The sequence below is a fragment of the Ceratotherium simum genome, chromosome 17, assembly GCF_057802395.1.
Source record: "Ceratotherium simum simum isolate JZ-2026a chromosome 17, ASM5780239v1, whole genome shotgun sequence".
NCBI lineage: Eukaryota > Metazoa > Chordata > Mammalia > Perissodactyla > Rhinocerotidae > Ceratotherium > Ceratotherium simum.
The window spans coordinates 61733804-61757496 of NC_141916.1; the positions used below are offsets into that span (position 1 = coordinate 61733804).

The 23693-nt window shown below is 39.4% G+C and overlaps 1 protein-coding gene and 1 pseudogene across 1 annotated transcript in view; both read left to right on the plus strand.

Moving 5' to 3' along the window:
• The window catches only part of LOC101391872 (small ribosomal subunit protein uS5-like), a 29913-nt pseudogene extending 15932 nt beyond the window's left edge, over positions 1–13981 (plus strand).
• A 317-nt stretch (positions 13982–14298) lies between these two features.
• LOC101392123 (long-chain specific acyl-CoA dehydrogenase, mitochondrial) overlaps positions 14299–23693 on the plus strand; it is a 53254-nt gene continuing 43859 nt past the window's right edge. The window contains exons 1-5 of the mRNA XM_087441932.1: positions 14299–14307; positions 15608–15810; positions 18976–19131; positions 21291–21428; positions 22711–22875. Of these exons, the coding sequence (XP_087298058.1) occupies positions 14299–14307; positions 15608–15810; positions 18976–19131; positions 21291–21428; positions 22711–22875 (671 nt within the window). The remainder of the gene's footprint in view (positions 14308–15607; positions 15811–18975; positions 19132–21290; positions 21429–22710; positions 22876–23693) is intronic.

Sequence of the window (23693 nt, forward strand, 5' to 3'; positions counted from 1 at the left end):
CTAGAAGAAATGGATAAATTCTTAGACTTATACAACCTCCCAAAATTGAACCAAGAAGAAATGGAGAATCTGAATAGACCAATAACAAGTAAAGAGATTGAAATATTAATCAAAAACCTCCCAAAAAATAAAAGTCCAGAACCAGATGGCTTCTCCAGTGAATTTTACCAAACATTCAAAGAAGATTTAATACCCATCCTTCTCAAACTATTCCAAAAAATAGAGGAAGATGGAACACTTCCTAAATCATTCTACGAGGCCAACATCACCCTGATACCAAAACCAGACAAAGACAATACAAAGAAAGAAAATTACAGGCCAATATCGCTGATGAACATTGATGCAAAAATCCTCAACAAAATATTGGCAAACCGAATACTACAATACATTAAAAAGATCAAGTGGGATTTATACCAGGGATGCAGGGATGGTTCAACATCCGCAAATCAATCAACGTGATACATCACATCAACAAAACAAAGAATAAAAACCACATGATCATCTCAATAGACGCAGAGAAGGCATTTGACAAGATACAACATCCATTTATGATAAAAACTCTCAATAAAATGGGAATAGAAGGAAAATACCTCAACATAATAAAGACCATATATGACAAACCCACAGCCAACATCATACTCAACGGGGAAAGACTGAAAGCCATTCGTCTGAGAACAGGAACGAGGCAGGGCTGCCCACTCTCCCACTCCTGTTCAACATAGTACTGGAGGTTTTGGCCAGAGCAATTAGGCAAGAAAAAGGAATAAAAGGAATCCAAATAGGTAACAAAGAATTGAAACTCTCACTATTTGCAGATGACATGATTGTATATATAGAAAACCCTAAAGAATCTGTTGGAAAACTATTAGAAACAATCAACAACTACAGCAAAGTTGCAGGGTACAAAATCAATCTACAAAAATCAGTTGCATTTCTGTATGCTAATAATGAACTAACAGAAAGAGAGCTCAAAAAGATAATACCATTTACAATTGCATCAAAAAGAATAAAATACCTAGGAATAAATCTTGCCAAGGAGGTGAAGGACCTATACAATGAGAACTACAAGACATTATTGAAAGAAATCCATGATGACATAAAGAAATGGAAAGATATCCCATACGCGTGGATTGGAAGAATAAACATAATTAAAATGTCTATATTACCTAAAGCAATCTACAGATTCAATGCAATCCCAATCAGAATCCCAATGACATTCTTCACGGAAATAGAAAAAAGAATAGTAAAATTTATATGGGGCAACAAAAGACCCCGAATAGCTAAAGAAATCCTAAGAAAAAAGAACAAAGCAGGAGGCATCACAATCCCTGACTTCAAAACATACTACAAAGCAATAGTAATCAAAACAGCATGGTACTGGTACAAAAACAGACACACAGATCAATGGAACAGAATTGAAAGCCCAGAAATAAAACCACACATATACGGACAGCTAATTTTCGACAAAGGTGCTAAGAACATGCAATGGAGAAAGGAAAGTCTCTTCAATAAATGGTGTTGGGAAAACTGGACAGCCACATGCAAAAGAATGAAAGTGGACCATGTGCTATGGCCATTCACAAAAATTAACTCAAAATGGATCAAAGACCTGAAGGTGAGACCTGAAACTATAAAACTCATAGAAGAAAATATAGGCAACACACTATTTGACATTGGTTTTAAAGGAATCTTTTCGGATGACATGCCTATGCAGACTAGGGAAACTAAAGAAAAAATAAACAAGTGGGACTTTATCAGATTAAAGAGCTTTTATAAGACTAATGAAACCAGAATCAAGATGAACAGACAACCAACCAGCTGGGAGAGAATATTTGCAAAACATACATCTGACAAGGGGTTGATCTCCATAATATATAAAGAACTCACACAACTGAACAACAAAAAAACAAACAACCCGATCAAAAAATGGGCAGAGGAAATGAAGAGACACTTCTCCAAGGAAGATATACAGATGGCCAATAGGCACATGAAAAGGTGCTCAACGTCACTAATCATCAGGGAAATGCAAATCAAAACAACACTAAGATACCACCTCACACCTGTTAGAATGGCTATAATCACCAAGACAAAAAACAACAAATGTTGGAGAGGATGTGGAGAAACAGGAACCCTCATACACAGCTGGTGGGAATGCAAATTGGTGCAGCCTCTATGGAAAACGGTATGGAGATTCCTCAAAGAATTAAAAATAGAGATGCCCTATGATCCAGCCATCCCACTACTGGGAATCTATCCAATGAACCTGAAATCAACAATCCAAAGAGCCTTATGCACCCCTATGTTCATTGCAGCATTATTCACCATAGCCAAGAAGTGGAAGCAACCTAAGTGTCCCTCGACTGACGATTGGACTAGGAAAATGTGGTATATATATACAATGGAATACTACTCAGCCATAAAAAAAGACAAAATCGTCCCATTTGCAGCAACATGGATGGGCCTGGAGCGTATTATGTTAAGTGAAATAAGCCAGAAAGAGAAAGACAAACACTGTATGATCTCACTCATATGTGGAATATAAACCAACACATGGACAGAGAAAACTGGACTGTGGTTACCAGGGGCAGTGGGGGTGGGGGGTGGGCGCAAGGGGTGAAGGGAGTCATATATATGGTGATGGACAAACAAAAATGTACAACCCAAAAATTTCACAATGGTAGAAACCATTAAAACATCAATAAAAAAAAAATATTCCAGAGGCAGATTCTATTAACCTTATAGCTGGCGTCAGAAATCCAATAGATGGACACACGACCGTTTGAGGATCAAGCTTGAGGTACTAAGTTTGAGAAGCATTTCTGATATATTTCAGCTAATCATATATCTTGAACACCACTAATTATCCCAGTGATATCTGGTTAATGAGTATGATGAACAGGTCATTAATTTTACTAATGAAAATATATTTCTGATATTTGCTTTGCTAGTTAGCAGGGCATCTGGGCTTGGTATCCACATCTGGTGAGACACAGAAGGCAGGAGCACTTGGTGAAACTGAGGCACAGAAAGAGTAAGTGATTCCCCTAAAGTCACATAGCTCGCGAGGGGCCTGGCTCATTATTCTGCATCCCACAATGATGAGCCCGTGCTCTTCCTCTTAATCTCTCTGGACTACTTGTATTGGTAAATACTCTAGAAGCAGCTTGACTCTACTGTTTTGAGGGTAGAACTGAAAAGAACAAGCTGTAATTGAAGACGTAGAAGAGATTAAAGAAAATCTGTGATGCAAGACACCCATGTCAAACTTTTCCCCAGTCACTGTGATCTAACAAAAAGAACCTTCAGGGTTGTGTGTGGCCAAATAGTTTAAGGTCCATTCACAACAGCAGTTACTTTGAGTGAAATACTTGTTTGAAATAAAGTATAAGCAATTAGTTCCTAGTTTCGTAAGTGCTAATATAAAAGATTCTGTTTAGTACCCCCAAATAATACTAATTTTATTTTATTTTTCTTTGTTTTGTTTTTTGGTGAGGAAGACTGGCCCTGAACTAACATCTGTTGCCAATCCTCTTTTTTTTTGCTTGAGGAAGATTGGCCCTGAGCTAACATCTGTGCCAATCTTTCTCTATTTTTTGTATATGGGTCACTGCCACAGCATGGCTGATGAGTGGTGTAGGTCTGTGCCCAGGATCCGAATCCAAGAACCCTGGGCCACTGAAGCAGAGCTCACTGAACTTAACCACTATGCCACCGGGTGGCCCCAATACTAATTTTAGATGGGGAGCCAATATTTGCTGCTATTGTATTTTTAAGGGACTTTACTTGCCAGCAATTTTTTTTTTTTTTTAATTTATTTATTTATTTATTTATTTTTTTTTAAATTTTTTGTTTATTGCAGTAACATTGGTTTATAACATTGTAAAAATTTCAGGTGTACATCATTGTACTTCTATTTCTGCAATTTAAATATATTATTTGTGATCACAGTTCCTCCATGATCAAATTGTGGTCAAATTGTCCTCCGTAGGAGGAAGAAAGTTCAAAGAACTTTTAAAAATTAAAAAATAAAAAAACTCTTATTTTTCCCCACTGGAAATCAATTAAACTCTTGGGATATTTTTTGTATAGCTCTAATTTTGCAATAGTGTGCCAGGAGAAAGGTGATCTCTAAAGCAAGTTTACACAGCTTTGGAGCAGATCAAGGTCTATCTATCTATCTATCTATCTTTCTATTTATATATCTTATCTAATTGAGTGAAACTTCAAATGTAATTACCTTCAAATTTATGGCTTGCTTTTATAGATCACAAAAAATACTTTGTTAAATGTCCCAGAAGGTAAATATCTTGAAATTGAGAAAATGGGACATTATTTATCAACTCTTTGTCAATCTAGGAAGGTAACATTGTGCTAGAATTTTCATTAGCTTCAAAGCCGACATATTATAGCATAGATATCTGTATTTCATCCAGAAGTAGCTGGGTGAAAATTCACAATGCAAATGTTATTTAGTGCCTATCTCCTTCTGGGTAATAAAGGAAAACCACTATCATCCTCTCAGTAATCAAAGAAAACTCCTGAGATTTCTCACTGCAGTTTTCTCTCTTTCAGTGAGACCTAATAGCTGGGGCAAGATCTACCCTCAATCTATAGATTCCACACAGCCTGTGACTGAGACCACACCCACCTGCAGACCTCAGCCACCAGCGAGAGCTTAGGGAGCTGGCACAACCTTGCATAGCCAACAAGAACATGGTGCCTCTTCTGGTTCCTGCAAGCTTTGGGGCTGTTCCTCCTCTGTGATCATTGGTAGTTAAGTTTCCCAGGATGCCGGGATTTACCTCTTGCATTGCAGCAGCAAGCTCCCAGTAGCTGTCTTAATCCACCCTGTCTCTGTGCCAGCAGTTGGCACCAAAGTCCTTTGCATTTCTTTCCTTGTTTCTTCTACTATAAGAACCATGAACCAAGAAGGCTTGTGCCTGGATTTTCAGGCAGGGCTGAGCTGTTTTTTCACATTTTTTCTCCAAAGCAATGAAGTCTTCCTCATCCATTCAACGTTTCTAAGCCCCAACCCCAACCCAGGCCTTATGTTCTGAAAATTCCATTTTGAAAGAGAGACACTTGACTGATAGGAGACTTTAGCTACTCAAAATGTGCGATAGTTAAGAAGAAAATGTTTACTAACCATTTAGCATGGTGGTTTACTAACATTTCATTTAGTATCACAACAATCCTCTGCAGTGTCCCCATTTCACAGTTGAGAACTCTGAGATCTGGGATAAGCAACTTGCCCAGGTTTCTACAGGTGGTATTTGGTAGAGTAGATAAAGCCCATTCAGTCTTCTATAGCATTTATTTATTTAACATACTCTCGGTCTCTCTCGCCCTTCCTCCCTCCCTCTCTCCCTCCTCTGTCCCCCCATCTCCTTTTCAAGATCAAAGTTCAAAATAATTAAAACAGTGGATAATTAGCTCATGAACAGACACAGGACTTATCTCCATTGTACTATCAGCACCTGATTGATATCTATTTGTTTATTACGTGCTGCCACAGTCAAGCTCCACAGGGTTAAGAAACATGTTTTATTCATTGTTGTCTATAGCACCTGGAAGAATGTCTGGCATGAAGGTAAGTATAAGGCTCCCTATACACATTTGTTGAATGAATGGACAAGCAGATGAATGGAATAGAAAGTCTAGAAATAGATCCAAATATATAAGGGAATGCAAAGCATAGAGGTGGCATTTTAAAACAGTAGAAAATATGGATTGTTCAATTAATGGTGCTGGGAAGAATGGTGAGTCCGCTGGGGGAAAAATGTATCATTATGCTAAAATAAGTGTCAGAGAGATTAAAGATCTATACATAAAAAAATGAATCTATAAAAATTCTAATGTAAACCATTAGAGAAATTTTCTGTGGTTGCAGATTGGGGAACTCCTGTCTATTTCCATAAACCACTGCAGTTCTTTGCCAGTTAATAAAATGGCATTACACTCTGTTGTTGGAAATGTGTGTATGTTTATGTGCATATGTGTACCTAGAGTAAGGGGACGGGGTCAGCAAAGAAGTAAACACTTAAGGAGAAAAGGGTGATGATTTCTTGAACAGGAGAACGGATGCCTCTTTCTCTTAGATTGAAGGGAAGAATGGATGGTCATGCGGATAAATCTGAGAGGGGACGTGGGAAGTTGAAGCAGTTCCCAGCAGACAGAGATAAGTGCAGGATGGCTAATTTTAAATAAATAAATAAATAATGCTCTTGAATTAAAAGTGTAATTCATGGCCCACATACTTTCAGTCCATAAGCTGCCACTCAACAATATTAGCTTGTAATTATAGATTAATTTGACTAAATATTTTCCCTTTGATTAAGATGCCTATCACCCAAGAAGCGTACCCTACAGAAACAATCCTCCCAATTTAGGAAGGGGCTGTAACAGATGCATTCTGTCCTGACATTCAGGTTTCTATGGAAGTTATGTCAAACTTACCTATTTAAATAAAGCTTAAAAAATTGTAAAATTGAGACCAGATCCAGTTACTATGGCAAAGGACTTATATTCTTGGAGAAATCTTACCATGAAGGTTTACCTTACCCTGCAGAGGAATAATTCCATATGACAGCAGCACACTGGCTCAGTAATCGTCCCTCTGACATTTTCCAGGGTCCATGGGACAGCATCACACAGCCTTAGACTTCTTTTGTCCAAGACTGTAATGCACTAACCCTTCTATAAAACTTCTCTACTTGATTAGATCAGTTTTGCTTTGCAACAGAGGACATACATGCTTCAAATGAACTCTATATAAAATAAATATAAAGAACAGAGCAGCCCTAGAATATAAAGTTTATAATACTTTTTACATTTGAGAAATAATTTTTTGTTTAAAAATGTGTATGACTAATATTTTTATTATGGGTGTGGCCCAGAGGGAAGCAGTTTAGAAGCAGGTCAGTGTTTGAAGCTTGGGGTTTAAACAAATCCATTCTTAATCCTGACAGTTAGATTTTCTGTAAAAAATTGTGTTGGCTAAAGATACTTAAATTCCTTTTTTTTTTTTTTTTAAAGAAAATGTTTCAACACATAAAACAGCAACTCGTTTTGAAACTATTGTCCTCTATAAGGGAAAAATATATATACTTCAGACAAATTTAGAAAAATAAATCCCAGACTCAGTTTTCTCAATGTGTCATCAAGGTATTCTTCAAATCAGACATAAATAATAGCTCCTAATCACTCAGTTTTTATGCATTTATAAACAGGCAGACACCTAGTGACTGTTGTTAGAAGAGCCGGCATTTTCCTGAGTCCAGGAAGGGGCCATGTAGACTGTGACACTGACTCACAGCTATCAGAGCAGAAGCACTGAGCATCCCCATCCTCAGACCCCTCCCCTAGAACTAAGAGGCACAGCACACACAGACACCAGTTTTTAAACACACAAGATGGTGTAATATCCAATACGTACTGCAAGAGTCAGAGGGGGAGAGCTATATATGTTTAGGACCTGTTTTTTCCTTCTCATACTCCAAAGGGTTAAAGATCTTTATTTCAACTGGAGAACTAGGGGTAATTTTTTTCTTCTTTGAACTTGAAGTTTTTTTGTTTTAAAAGTGTTTTTAGGAGTTGCTTTGCCTTTTTTGTACTCCAAAATATGGATATTTCCCAATGATGACAATAATAATTACCATTTAGAATGCTTATTACAGTTCTGTCATTGTTCTAACCACTAGATCCTCATTATCTGAAAAATCCTCCCAAGACCCAGTGATATAGGTACTGTTATTCTTCATTTACAGGTGAGTGAGTGGAGTTGCAGAGAATTTACGCTGTACCTACTAAGTCCGTGCCCCTAGTAGCTGGCCTGTTCCAAGCAGCCTGTGTACAAAGGGGCCTGCAGAAAATTCAGGCAAGCCAGAGCATTTTCCCAGCGGTCTGGCAGATTCCAGCTGAGCCCTTGGCGCACCTTCCCTTGCTTCTGTTTTCATCATGAAATAATCTCCTAACTTCTTGGCTCCACTTTCCTGCTGTCTGACGTGTGACCCCGTGACACTGCGTATTCCTCGTCATAGCTAAATGAATTTTAAAGCTTCCAAGGAGTGGGACAACCCCTCTGTTCCTTCAAGGTCTGGAATCTTGTGTTCTCCTTTGAAGAATGAACACTCTACTCCCCCAAAGGTGAAGAAAGTCTAAAGACTAACATTCTCAGCAGTTGCTTCTACCAGACCAGAACATTTAGTCAAAATTATTACTCAGTTTTAGAGTGTGGACAAATGAAACTTCCACACTTTAGCTTGTTTTCATATTAGCTTTAAAAATACCAAGTGATGATTACCAACTGATTACATCCCTTAATGAACTGTTCATTAGTAAAAGGGGCTTTGCCATTCTCACTTTCTTTTTCTAAAATGGGAAGAACCAGCAGTTGAAAGAAATGAACAGTGTAGAGACTTAAAGCTAACACTGGTAACACTCGCTCACCCAGGGGTCAGGCCACAACACAAGGATTATCTAAAGTGTCCAATGAAGATATTGGTCTAAATATTGAAAACTAGAAGGAGTAGCTTCTGCAAATCTTTTCCAAATGAATGACAGCTAACTAAATCAAATCGAAGTGTCAGGTTCTGTGGGTTTTATTTGTTACCCTGGCAACTCGGGAGGAACATGACCTCTCAGAAGAAATAAGGTAAAGAAAAACCATCATGGGCCGCCCTGGTGACATAGCAGTTAAGTGCGTGCACTCCGCTTCGGCAGCCCAGGGTTCGCAGGTTCGGATCCCGGCGCTGACTGACGCACTGCTTGTCAAGCCATGCTGTGGCGGCGGCCCATATAAAGTAGGGGAAGATGGGCATGGATGTTAGCCCAGGGCCAGTCTTCCTCAGCAAAAAGAGGAGGATTGGCAATGGATGTTAGCTCAGGACTAGCCTTCCTCACAAAAAAAAAAAAAAAAAAAAAGAAAACTGTCATGATGTTACTATGTACTGGGCTCCAACTGCTGCCAGACTGGATGCTTTACATATCTTGCCTTGCTTTATCCTCACAACAATCATGTGAGGTAGATACTACTACTATCTCCATTTTACAAATAAGGAAACAGAGACGGGGGAGATGAAGTAACTCAGAGTGAGGTTTCCAACATCAATCTTGGTCTGTCAAATGCTGTCACTTATGTTTTTTCCACTGTGCCATAAAAATAAAGTGGGAAGAGAAGCAGATCAAGTAGACCCCCACAGTGTCAGCTCCCTGCTTGGTACTGTTACCTCACTCCTACATTTATCACACTCTGTCTTATATTTTAAATCATCTTAGACAGTCTTATTTTCATAACTGTATTTCAAGCTCTTTGGAAGTAGGGAAACATTGTTCCCTCAACATTAGGAGGAACTCAGTAAGTATTTTTTGAATAAGAGAATGAATGAATAAGTAAATAAATTTCACTCTCTTAGGCTTTGGGGACTCTTTATCTCCTACTACCTCAAATCTAAATTCCTTGGTGTGATAGTCAATAATAATAATAATAATACAGGCCAACAATAAGTGAATAGTTATAATGCAGCAAACACCTGTGCCACATTCTCTATAAGCACCTGCACCTTAATCCCCACAATGACAATAGGCAACTGGTGAGGAGCAGAGTTGGGAGTCAAACATAGGTAGTCTTGTAACCGAGCAAGGGCTCCTTCTGCTTGCCACAACCCTGAAGCTTATCAATTGCAAGACAAGTTGGTGGTTGAGAAAGGGATTTACTCGATTAGCCAGCAAGTCGGAAGATGGTGGACTCATGTCCCAAAGGCCATCTTAAACAAGCACAAAGTTTAAGCAGTTATATAGGGCTAATGGGCTATGAAGGAGGGGCTCTGGAATGTTGACTGTCTGGCATCGGTGCCACACCAGGTATTTCACCTGTCATTGATGATGGATGCCAGCATAGATGTTCTTCTCCAAGAAGTCATCATATTCCTAAGAAACTCAAAAGAATATCTGTCACTACAGAGAGGTACATGTGTTAGGCAGGATTATAAAATCTACAGAGTGTGCGTATTTCCTGGAGGGTAGCTATTTATCACCTAGGCTAAGTGCAAGTTAAAACATATACAGCTGGGTGGGTTGGTTAGAAATTATTCTAAGTTACAATATGGCTTCCCTCATGTGAACTTTGCTTTAGGCTGGTATCAGTCTCATGCCTAAATCTGTGCAGTCAGCCCTACAACCTGGGTGCCTCCCAGATGCTACCTATCTATTGAACCTGAAAGTCTACTTCTTTCCAACATACATCCTCCAGTTAGATTGGTTTTCTCATCATCCTTCCTTTCTTTCTATAAGCCTTTCCTAATTTTGTTCCCTGCTCCTCTAGTGTCCTGACCTTTCTTTCTGTTCTGTTAACTCCTGAAGCTCCAAGTTCAAGGTACAGGCACTGACAGGGGCACCCCTGACAACTCTGGCCCTAATCGACATTTCATTTAATGAAAGCAAGCCTGGTAGAACTCTCAGGTAAAGGAAGGGACTTATTCCTGACAGGGAGATATAAATGGAAAGGGTTCATGGAATACTGGACAATTTGCCTAAATTCTCTGGGTAGTTTGTTTAATCTTTCATTTCATTTTAGCCCACATCACTCTGCATTCAGAAGCATATTTTTTATTTCACAAAAGGAAACATAGTAACTTTACAACCGAAAAACCTGGCGTTTTACTATTTCGTGTGACAAAGTAGGAAGTGCTACATGAAGCACTTCTGCTTATTGAGAAGTACAACAGCTGTCTCAAGGAGAAACACTTGTGTGATTATTTGAGCTGCAAGCTGAACTGTTTTTCATGGTGGACACCATGCTAACCAAATAAGGAAATTAAAGTTAAGGTGGTTCAAATTAACTTCACCAAGAATGGGACAAACTAACATCAGGGACATTCTGATGCAGTGTACTGAGAGGGACATGGCTTTACTTATGTACCAATTTTGCCACAAGAAGACCTCAAAAAACCCAAACTAAGTTATTTATACAAAATATCTGGCTTTTACTCTTCAAAATATTTGTAATGAATGGTAAAGTAAGAAGGAAGTGTCAGGTTAAAAGATACTAGAGAGACATGGTAACATAGTACCCTGCAAGGGACTTAAAAGTCCAGAAATAGCCAAAGCAAAACCAATGAATCACCAAAGTAGTCATCAGTAAAAGTTTACTGTGCACACACCAAAAAGACAGTTTGAGAACCGGGAGCACTCAAACCAAAATATGGAAGGAAATGATACCGAAACTCTTAATCTCAAGTTCGTGTGCCTGATGCGCAGTAAGCCAATCACTGAGACATTGGAGATGGATACAGGTTTATTCGAATTGGCCAAAATGAGAAGGTGAGAGGAAAGGTTCTCTCAAATCCACCTTAACAAGAGAAGAAAGCAGGGGGTCTTTATAGAGCTAAGGGTCTTTGGGTGGAGGAGTTTCAGAGAAACAAAGGGGAAATCTGTGTTTCTTTCACTCCAGACAAGCCCTGGGGCAATCAGACTTCTGGTCTCAACAGGCAGCTGAGGGTTAGTTATCTGATGATCATAACTTCATTGAAGGCGTTCTTTCTCTTCTGCAGAACAAGCTCATAAATCCTTGCGACCCTTGAGTCACCTCTCAGGCTAAACAAGAAAACAGCAAATTAACAATATTAACTTCTTTTCATCTGTGTCTGTGTTGGGAACAAAGTTGAAGGGTAATCACGTTCATATTGAATATTTCCAGTAACCCTCAGGTACCCGGCTTCAGAAGCTCAGGTGTATATTGTTATAGAGCAGCTCATATACTAGCAAGGAGACAGTAACTCTTCTTCACAGTGATTGGTTATAATCACTGTGAGAATTTTCTTAAATGATAGGCAATTGTAAGTGCTTACCTCATATCAACCTTGGGAATCAGTTCAAGTTTTGCTTGTGATTTCCAGAGGTATAAGCAGGAAATGACTCGAGTCAAATTAGTCTTGCAAAATACGTAAGTTAAGCTTTGTCTGTATGACAAAACTGGTTTGGTCTGCTCAGGGAATTTTCAAGGCTAGTATCTGTTTTTGCTTTCAGTAGACTTCATTGTAACAAAAGGATATTATTGGGACACTTGTTGAAATTGGAATACAGACTGTAAATGACTTAAGAATATTATAACAGGGCTAAATTTCTACATTTGATAACTGTGCTAGAGTTATTAAGACAATCCTTTGTTCTTAGGAGATATACACTAGGGGTGAAGGGACATGATGTATTCAACTTATTCCCAAATGATTCAGAAAAAAATATGTATACATGGCAAATGCAGCAAAATGTTAACAACTGGGGAATCTGAGTAGAGGGCATATAGGAATTAGTTGTGCTATTTGCAACTTGTCTGCAAATTTTAACTTATTTCTGAATAAAAAGTTAAAACAATAATTTTGGTGAAATATTGATAAGGTGAAACCAAAGTGCTCAAACTTAGAATTTTGAAAAAAAAAAAAACAAAAAGAAAAAAGTTCATTGAGGAAAAGAAGAGATAAAGATGCAAAATAACAAGATTACATGTCAAAGGGGCAATCAAAGCTTATAGTTCAAAGAGGTGTTGCAAGCATCCAGACCAACTGTTCAGCGTTTTCACATTGGAAAAAGGCTTACACACGACTGACGTGTGTGAAAAGCAGCAAAGTACATCATCAAGCACATAGATAATAGTTTCCTATCTCTATGCAAACAGAAATTATAATGAAACCCATCTCTACACAAATCACTAACCACTTCTTCTGAAATTACGAATCTTGGGGTTTCTTACTTTATTGTATTTCCTAAGGGCTTTGGCAGTAATTCTTAAAGTCTCGTAAGTGAGAAATCTTGCCTCTGTCATCTGCATGGGCACCTCTGGCGATATTCAGAGACCAGAAGCATGGCACCCACAGGACTTGATTTAAGGATCACCACAAAGGCCTGTTTACCCCAATAGCACCCCCATAGTTCTGCCTCAACCTGCCATATTCACCTTGATGGGACATGAATTTTACTTGATGTTTTTCATATCTTCTTGATCTGAAATATCACTATTAGAGCCAATTCTTTGAATCAGAAAAATAATCTAATTTTTGCCAAATTGCCATTATTAAAAGTCACCATCACCTGAAAAGGCTTGTGAGTATGTGAGCGAAGGAGAATAAAATCAGCTAATGCAGAGTGTTGTATGAGGAGGTTCAGCAACAGTGTCCTGGCCCGGGTCCCGGCCATGGTTCGGGTAGATAGAGGTTGGGGTTGAAGAGCTCGCTGAGGCCAAGCTGAGGACAAGAGGGGGCTCCTTGTCACTAAGCTGGGCCTCCTGGTCAGGACATGAAGATAAAGTCCTTGGAGGAGGTCTATCTCTTCTCCCTATCAAAGAGTACGAGATCACCAACCTTTTTCTGGAGACAGCTCTCAAAGACAAGATATTGAAGATTAGGCCCCTGCAAAAGCAACCCTGCACTGGCCAGTAGACCGAGTTCAAGGCATTTGTCACCATAAGGGACTACAATAGCCTTGCTGGTCTGGGTGTTAAGTGCTCTAAGGAGGTAGCCATCGCCATGCACAGGGCCATGGTCCTCGCCCACCCTTCCATAGACGCAGGGTGGTGAGGCCACTGGGGGATCAAGATCGGCAAGCCCTAGACCATTCCTTGCAAGGTGACAGACACCTCTTGGTGTCTCTGTGCTGGTGTGCCTCATTAACGCCCACAGAGGCACTGGCATCATCTGGGCCCCTGGGCCCAAGGAGCTGCTGAGGATGCCCTGTATGGACAACTGCTACACCTAGGCCAGAGGCTGTGCTGCCATTCTGGGCAACTTCGCCAAGGCCACCTTTGATGCCCTCTCCCAGATCTACAGCTATCTCATCCCACCACCTCTAGAAACAGGCTGTGTTCACCAAGTCTCCCCATCAGGAATTCACTGACCTTCTAGTAAAGACCCACAGCAGAGTCTCTGTGCAGAGGATCCAGGCTCCAGCTGTGGCCGCCACATATTGTTTTCATACAAGAAAAATAAAGTGAATGAAGACCGTTAAAAAAATATCAGTTGTGAGACGTGCTAACTATACAGAATCCTGGATCACATGGTCAGATGTTCTGATTCAGCAAGTGTTGCTGCTGGCGTGATTCTCAGAGCCTCTGAGGCCACGGAACTAGTGTTTTATCATCATCCTCAGTTTCAGTGGCTCAGCAAGACCACGCAGGGGAGGGTCTTTTATTGCCCCATACTAGCAGGTTACTTGATCAGCCAATTATCATCTTGAACAACCAAGAGTTCGGTCCTATGAAGCTAATAAATACCCTGGCTCAGACCAGGTAGGTCTGAGGTAGGTAAAGTAATGGTCCAGGTAGGTAAGACCTCCAGCCAGCGAGTCCATAATCCTAGCAAGCCTGCATGGAGCCCTGTGCCCCCCTGCCCACTAATATTATTCACATGCCTCTGTTTGGAATTAAACATTCTCTTTTTAAGCTTCTTTTTTATATTCTGTGTTGTTAGTTCTTGATTTCTGACACCAAATGTCTTTTTAACTTGCATCATTTCAGGCCCTCGATGGTGCTCAGGGCAGGCCACCCCAAGAAGCACCACTCTGGTATGCGGATTATTTCAAGCTGAAGACAATAAAGACTCAGAAAACTCAGGAAGAACATTTGAATTTCCCCTCCCAAACTGCCTAAAGAATTTAAAACAAAAGATCTGTTTCAGGAAGGAGTTATTATCATGATGGCTATAATAATAATGTAAAACATATGTTACAATAGGAAAGGCACCAAGCCCCTTTTATCAAAAATTCTGTCTCTCCCTGGCCATATTCTCTATAGGTGGCCCTGAAAAGAGTTGTCAGACAAACATTTGCATTTCTATCTCCATGTTAATTGTATTCTTCCTCTCTGAAATCCCAAACCACTACCCACCCCCAACACCTTCCTCACCTTTAGCTACAATACTTAAGCAGCTTAGACAGAAGGACCAGCTGCTCATTTCTGAGTTTCTCCCATGTATACATGTTATTCAACTTGGTATTATTTTCTCCTGCTAATCTGTCTTGTTAATGATTTGGCCAGCCATAAGAACCTTAAAGGAAAGTGCAGAGAGGGATTCTCACTCTTCCCTTAGACCCTTGATAACAGTCCTTCACTATTAGAATGCCTTCAAGTCCTGCAGAAATGCTCTCTGCAAACTCTGTAGAGTTCAAAAACCTTAAGCGATTTCCTTTTACCAAAAAACCAAATCCATAAATCTCAATATCTCAGACTTCATTCAATTGAAATGTAGATTATAAAACAGTATTTGATGAATGAGGAAAAAGGAAATGGCAAGACAAATTCAAACCAAATACTATTGGAGAACTGAAGGTTTTTATTTGCATACGGAATATATTTAATCTTTTTTCTAGGAAGTGGCCACTAATTTTTGCAAGAAAAGAATGATAATGGCACAATTCTTTGAAAATAATGTTTGTATAGTTGTCTATGTGAAGTAAATCAATTTCCGATTTTACAAGATAAACTTCATGTAACTTTCTGTGGGTTTGCGTTTGGGTGCATTTTGAGGCCCATAGCTTGTTTCTCAAAGCGGCTCAGGTCCCTAAAAAGAACTGCTTAAGCACGTGAGAACACGGCAGGGAAAAGTCCCAGTTCCGCTTGTAGAACCCTGCGGTAAGACTCCAGCGGCGACACTCCGCCACCTCGCGGCGGGGCGCTCGTCAGGGCGGCTGCGCGGCGTCCGAGCGGGACCGCGGGCGCAGCTCACGAGGAGGCGCGAGCGCCCCGCGCTGCCCCGCCATGGCCGTGCGCGTGCTCCGCGCCTGCCTGCGCTCGCGGGCCGGCCCGTGGGGGTCCGCGCCCGCACGGTGAGTGTCTGCCGCGGCCGGCGCGGCACGGGGTGGGCTGGCGGCCTCGGCCCGGGCGGGAGGCGGGGAGCCGCCGGGCGTGTGCGGCCTGTGGGGGCGGGCGCGCGGCGCCGCTGCGTCTCGACCCGGGGAGCTGCGGCGGCCGCCCGCGCGCGGGCCTGGACGGAGCGCTGGAGACGTGCCCGGAGAGGAGAGACCCGTCGGGCGAGGACGGCCGCTGGAGGTTTACTGCCAAATCCATTAATAGTTAAATGCAGCGGAAGTAGTGGAGAGAGCTGCTAAGTGGCTCAGTGACCGTTAAGTAGTGTTTGTGAGATCAAAAGCTTCAGATAGCGTCTGGCACGTAGAATCCGTTCACGGGATCAACTGGAAGCCCTGATGACTCACTGTTTCACGAGGGTAACAGGTCAGATCAGTTAGCTCGTTACAGCGCTGTGGTGCTCTTAAGACGCTGTGGGAGAGCAGAGAGAGAATGCCTGCTGTTCCCGAGGAGGGTGGGCAGGCGTCCCCCGTCACCGAGGAGGTGACTTGACTTTGGGGTACATGCACTTTTCTCAGCTCTTCCCCAGAACTTCGTGAGACAGTGATCCTCAAATTTTTGGTATCAGGACTCTATTATGCTCTTCAAATTGGAGGATCCTAAAGATCTTTTGTTTATGTGGGTTGTCTATCGACATTGGTATCAATAGATATCTACAAAACTGAGAAATTTTACAAATAGTTCGTTAAAAAGTAACCATGATGTCGTTACATGTTAACATAAATAACGTTTTATGAAAAATAACTTGTTCCAAAAAAAAATTAAGAGTGTCATTGTTTTACATTTTTGCAGATCCTTTAATGTCTGGCTTAGTAGGTAAGAGAATTACCTGCTTCTGCATTGTCTATTGTGATAAATTATTTTGGTTGGAAGATAGAAAGAAAATCTACTCTCATGTAGAGAATATTAGAAAAAGGAGGACCTGGGGGTCTCTCTGAATAGGTCAGGAGCTATAGTTTTATTATAACAGCCTCTTAAACTTTAATGTGCAAATGAATCACTTAAGGATGTTGTTAAAATACAGATTCAGGTTCACTGGGTGTGGGGTGAGGGCCGAGACTCTGTTTATAACCAGCTTCCAGTGTTGCTGAAGGTGTTGGTGGAGACTCTGTCTCTTATAATGTAAACAACAGGAAATGTAGGGAAACAATAGCCAATTTATTCAGGACTTTATAGAGGAAAAGGGCCAGTTTATTCATTACAGGTTCCTTGGTCTTTAAAGAAAGAAATGGATGGGGGCTGGCCCCATGGCTTGGCGGTTAAGTGCGCGCTCTGCTACTGGTGGCCCTGGTTCGGATCCTGGGCGCACACTGACGCACTGCTTCTCCGGCCATGCTGAGGCCGCGTCCCACATACAGCAACCAGAAGGATGTGCAACTATCACATACAACTACCTACTGGGGCTTTGGGGAGAAAAGGAGGAGGATTGGCAATAGATGTTAGCTCAGAGCCGGTCTTCCTCAGCAAAAAGAGGAGGATTAGAATGGATGTTAGCTCAGGGCTGATCTTCCTCACACACACACACAAAAGTATTTGTTGACTGAGTGAATTAAGAAGCCATTAAAGATGATGATTTAGATGACAGAGTAGCAACCAGAAAAATGTTTCTGAAGACAAAAGGCAGACGAGGTATAAAAAAGGTATAATACTGTTCACAACTAAAGGTTACCACTTAAAAGACATCTCAGGTTGTATTAACAAATAAAACTCAACTAAAAGTTGCGTATAAAAAATAAACCTAAAGCAAAATGATACAAAATGTATATTAAGTGTATTAGTCAGCTCAGGCTGCCATAAGAAAATACCATGCACTGCGTGGCCTAAACAATAGAAGTTTATTTCTCATCATTCTAGAGGCTAGATAGTCCAAGATCAAGGTGTGGCCAATTTGGTGTTTGTTGAGGGCTTGCGTCCTGGCTTGTAGATGATCGCCTTCTCCCTGTGTCCTCATGTGGGCTTTCTTTGGTGCTTGTGCAGAGGGAGAGATCTCTCTCTCTCATAAAGCTGCCCATCTTCTCAGATTTGGACCCCACCTTTATGACCTCACTTAATTGTAATTACCTCCTCAAAACCCTATCTCCAAATACAAGCACATTGGGAGTTAGAGCTTCAACATATGAATTTTGGGGGGACACAATTCAGTCCATAGCGTTAAGGAAAGATATATAAACTAGAACAAAATAATCCATTTCAGGGGAAAAAAAGATTGAAACAACCTAACTGCCAATAAACAAAACTATTCTTTTCTGCACAAAGACTGGAAAAAAAAACAAAAAAAGCAGGGTCCAACTAAGGAAGAGAGAAACCCAAACAGAATTTCATGCAAAATAGAAAAACATTTGTTGGTAATACATGAATATGTGATAAAAATTTTTTTGGATGTGAGCTTGAAAAGGTACAAAGTGGTACACAGATTTGCAGAACTTTTTCAAGAGAGTACCCTGGGTTGGGGGTGGGGGGGGAATCTGAAGACCATTGTACTAAAGGACTACATGGCAGTCTCAGTTTAAGCTTCGTGTTGGGGGGCAGAGGGGTGAAGGGTCAGTTTCTGAAGATCTTGAATAATTCTGTACTACTCCTTACAGAGATTGGTGGGCATTCTGATTTTGATTTACAGCCAGATTAGCTCTGGAATGTAGCAATAACATCAACATAGTTTATATTCTATACACCGGCCATTTTAAATTGTATAATTCTAGATAAAATATTAATTTGGGAGAGTTTGCATTACCTTAAATCTTAAACGTTGTACATGACGTGAAAACTTACCAGTATTATTCAATTGTGATGTTTGAATTTTACGTAATTTAACCCACATCATGTGACAACACTCTTTTCCCTCAACTCAAATATGTGGTCTGTTCTAGGCATGATGTCCTCTTTGGATGTGAAGTGTGAGTCAAAAAACAGTAAACTACTTCTTAGTCTTAGCCAGGTGAGGTAGATCCTGTCAAAAGGGGTGCTCAGATTTGAACAGGTTTGTCAAATTTCAGGCTCTTTCTACCTACCTCTAAAGTGTCTCTGGGGGAAAAAAATATCAGGGCTTTTCCATGTTGTTCAGTGACATTAATTTGGATAGGAAGAGTAACAATTCACTTAATTTTCTTAATGTATATATTTTTAAGATATTCTAATTTCGGAGGGGAGGAACGTCTAGAAACTCCTTCTGCTAAGAAATTAACAGATATAGGAATTAGAAGAATCTTCTCTTCAGAGCATGACATTTTCCGGGAAAGTGTAAGGAAGTTTTTTCAAGAAGAAGTGATTCCTTATCACACAGAGTAAGTGGCACATTTTCCTTTAAAGTACACTAGGGGTACCGTAAGGGCCATTTTCTAGAATGCTATGTGTTCTGCAGAAAAGATACTGTGTTTAGTGCTTTATAAATCTTTTTATTGCTCTTCAGTATAATACTGTAATATTATGGGACTCCTATGCTAGTTCAAAGCTTTATAAGTGAATTTTAAAATATACAATTCAAAAAAAAGAAGGAGGGCGTCCGACCCGGTGGTGTAGTGGTTAAGTTTTTGGGCTCCACTTCGGTGGCCCTGGGTTTTCAGGTTCGGATCCTGTGGACCTACGCACTGCTTATCAAGCCCTGCTGTGGCAGGCGTCCCACATATAAAAATAGAGGAAGATGGGCACAGATGTTAGCTCAGGGCCCATCTTCCTCTTGTTACTGAGGAAGATTGGCAATGGAGGTTAGTTCTGGGCTAATCTTCCTCACAAAAAAAAAAAAAAAAAAAAAAGGAGGTCAAAAGGCACAAACTTCCAGTTATAAAATAGATAGTTTCTGGGGATGCAGTGTACAGCATGGCGACTACGGTTAGTAATACTGTATTGATATTTGAACATTGCTAAGACAGTAGATCTTAGTCCTCATCACAAGAAAAAAAAATTTTGTAACTGTGTATGGGGAAGGATGTTAACTAGACTTGTGGTGCTCATTTCGCATTATATACAAATATTGAATCATTATGTTGCACACCTGAAGCTAATATAATTTTATGTGTCAATTATACCTCAATTAAAAAAATCAAAATTTGAAAATTTGCAACTCAGTCTAAGAGTAGTATTTTTGAAAGCTCTGGTTAAGTAGCCACAAAATATTAGTCAATTTCATATTCTTTCTTTTTCTGCTTTATGAATGAATTGAAATACATAAAAGCTCAAAAGGCCAGCATAATGCAAATCTTGGTAGACAATTGGCAACCTCAATGTATTTTTATTACTGGATGAGATGCTTATTGATTAACTAATTAATTACTAATTACATACTTATTGACCAAAAACCTGTCATTTCTATTAAAATAGGGTTTTGCTATGTTTCCAAAATTTACTCAGTGCCAATACTTTACTACAATTAGAATTGTTTTTAAAAATTATTTAAAAATAGCTTTCATTAAGTTTTTACTAATACTTTCTTGATAAGAATGACCAAAACTAGCTAAACTCTGATGCTGTACGTAACTAATCTTTGGTAAAAGCAGCTAGCTTCTTAAAGACAAAAGAAATGTAGTGTACTTCACTCTAGGAGAATCTTTTTTGTTTATTTCTTTACTGACTTTAAATTTTATTCCAGAAAAATTGTTGGTGAGGACTTGAAGTAAAAATGATAGAAGTTGACAAATTTGACGTTGATAATAAAATATTTCCAAAGCTACTTTAGGCAGTACACAAAACAAACCAAAGCAACACACCATAATCAAACTCTTTCTTCTAAAATTTTTTGAGGTATCGGTATTTACCTTTAATCAGTATCTTCAGATACCCCATATCTTACTAACTATATCCAAATACCACTTAAAAAATAAAACACAAATAAAAATTCTCAGATTCTTTAACTGTTTCCAGCTAGCCATCTCTTTCCTCATTCTCATTTTTAAAGAAAAGCAGAGGTTGTACAAAGCTACCCAAATATCTAATCTCTTCAGAAGTATCTACGCTGCAAGACACTTCTGCTCAGTCTGTGGTTTCTACTTAAACTGTGATAAGGTTGCCTATTCTTGTCAGCTTACATATATGCTCGTCCCATAAGTTCAGCACTCCTAAGGAAATATGCAGAGGGCACTTGCCTTTACAGGACAGGTTGGGCAAATCCCCATGACCACATGGCAGAACTACACTTGCACCCTAAGAGTACCAGCTGAGGGAAACTATACCCGTGAATATCAGTGGATGCAATTTGCAGGTTCAGTAAATAGTCAAGAGTAGGGGCGGGGAAAGAAAGTGGCAAATATGAGAAAGTAAGGAAGAGAACAGGAAGGAGGAGAAATGGTAAAAGAATCAGATGCAGATAGGAGGGTGTGGTAATTGTCAACAACAATTACCTTAAATTAAGGGAGCATTCCTGCACAAAATCATTCATAAATTCAAATTGTCACCATTTAAATAATATGAGAGAAAGTTTTTCTAATTTTAAATTGTTTGCTATTTGCAGATGGGAGAAAGCTGGAGAAGTGAGTAGGGAGCTTTGGGAAAAAGCTGGGAAACAAGGACTGCTCGGTGTCAACATTGCAGAGCATCATGGAGGCATCGGTGGGGACTTGTACTCGGCCGCTGTTGTTTGGGAGGAGCAGTAAGTATGGGGACATTTGGAGTTGAGTCTTGTTTGTAAGCACACTGCTCACTTTTCTGAAATGATGAGAAAAAGTTTTCTAATCTTCATATAAGATTGAAAATTCAGTGTAAAACATGAAATATTATACCACCCAAGTACTCTTGCACATTTTTTGAATGTGGGAAGATAGGACAATCCCTTTTTAAGTTGTTAAAATGGGTGCTGTTGAAAATTAAGGAGATAGCTTCATTTCTAATTGACCCATTTGGTTAATTTTCCTCTTTTAGAAAGATATTTGAAAGAGAACAGAAGAGTGGAAAAATATTACCACTGAACATACTGAAAGTTTTATATATGAGAACAAATAAAGATTTGAACCAATTCATCAAAAAAAAAGCAAAGAGGTTTTTTAGATGAAAAAAGTTCATCTTTACTACCAATCAAATGCAAATTAAATTAACCTGGAGGTATCATTTTGAGTATCTACAAATGATAATGAAAATGAAAAATCATAATACCCAGTGCTGACAAGGTTGCTGTGAAAATGACATACTCATATACTATTGGTGGCATTTAAATTAGAGCAGTAAATGCTTTGAGGATTAAAAATATGGATACATATAAAAAGTAAAAATATTTCTGCTCTTTGATCTAGGATGCCACTTTGGGGAATTTCTCTTAAGAAAATAATTTATTAGAAAAAATAGCAGCTATGTACAGTAATCATTGTCATGTTAGCTCATAATCCCCCAGATTTGGAAGCAATCTAAATGTCTGACAGTGGGAGAATGAATAAGTAAATTATAGTACCTAAGCAATTTGTAATATTTTGCAGCTATTTAAGAATATTATTGTGACAACTGTGATTGAAAAAATAGGATTTTTATCATGTATAATTTAAGAAGAAAACAGCTAAGTACAAAATCTACACCATGACTGCAGCTATATTAGAATATATCCTATGGCAAAGGTAATTTGCCAGGATGAAAATAGTTGCTGTGTTAGGGTGATATAGTTGTAGGTGATTAATATTTTTAAAAGTTTTGTCTTTTAATTCACTAAATAAGTGTTCATTGAGCTTTGTTAGAGTACTAGTACTATGTTAGAGCCATAAATTAAAAGAATAGTAAAAACAGAGAAAACCTTCAGGAACTTCTTAGGTTTCAGGGAGAAACAGGTTGTTACCGCACGATGTGAAAAGAGCTTTAATAGTTTGTTGTTTTTTAATTGAAAATCAAAGAAACTAAAAACAGAACAAAGCTATTTTGTGCTTTAAATTTTCTTCTTTTTTCTTTCTAAGAGCATATTCAAATTGTACAGGCCCAGGTTTTAGTCTTCATTCAAATATTGTCATGCCCTATATTGCAAACTATGGCTCAGAAGAACAGATTCAGCACTTCATCCCCCAGATGACAGCCGGGAAATGTATTGGTGCCATAGCAATGACAGAGCCGGGGGCCGGAAGGTAACTCAGTGTTCGACTGGTTTTGAAGTCTTGGAAGCAGTGCTCTAACAGCAAGTATTTTCTCAGTATTTGCTTTATACAAAACTCTGAGTGATATGCTAGGAAGAATACCAAGATGAAAATAGCATAATTCACCACCTCAAGTAACTTCAAACTCCAGTAAGAAAATAAGGCCTTATCGTAGACAAATAACAGTAGAGCAGATTGTAATATCTGCTGTCTTTGAGATGTTAACAGTGTAACTAAAATGAAATGGTGGGATATGAGTTGAGTTTTGGGCATGATGAATTTTAGATGTGGTATGACATTCATATGGAAATGTCCAGCAGGCTGTTAAAAATGTGAATTTGGAACTCTGGAGACAGATTGAGCGGCAATAGGTTTTAAAAGCCATTCATATACAAGCAAGAATTGAAGCAATGAGAATGAATAAGATCATTTATTCAGTCATTTGGTGGTTACTTAGTAAGTGCCTTCAGTGTACCAGGTATACAGTGGTGAACAAAACAGTTGTGGGCTCTACTTATTGAGGAGAATGACAAGACACAAAGGAATGTATTCCTAATTATAGATTATGATGGGTACTGTGAAGGAAACAAAGTGCTATGCTAGAGACTAATGGTGCATGTGTGTTTGGTGGGGGAAGGAAAAAGCAAATTTAGACAGGAGCACTAGGGAAGGCCTCTGAAGAGTGGTTATATTTAAACTGAGACCTGATGAATGAGAAGGAACCAGTTATGCAAGTATGAGGTGAAGGGAAAGGATGAAAAGGAGACCAAGGAGGAAACCTTGGGTATCATGTGTCATTTGGAACTATA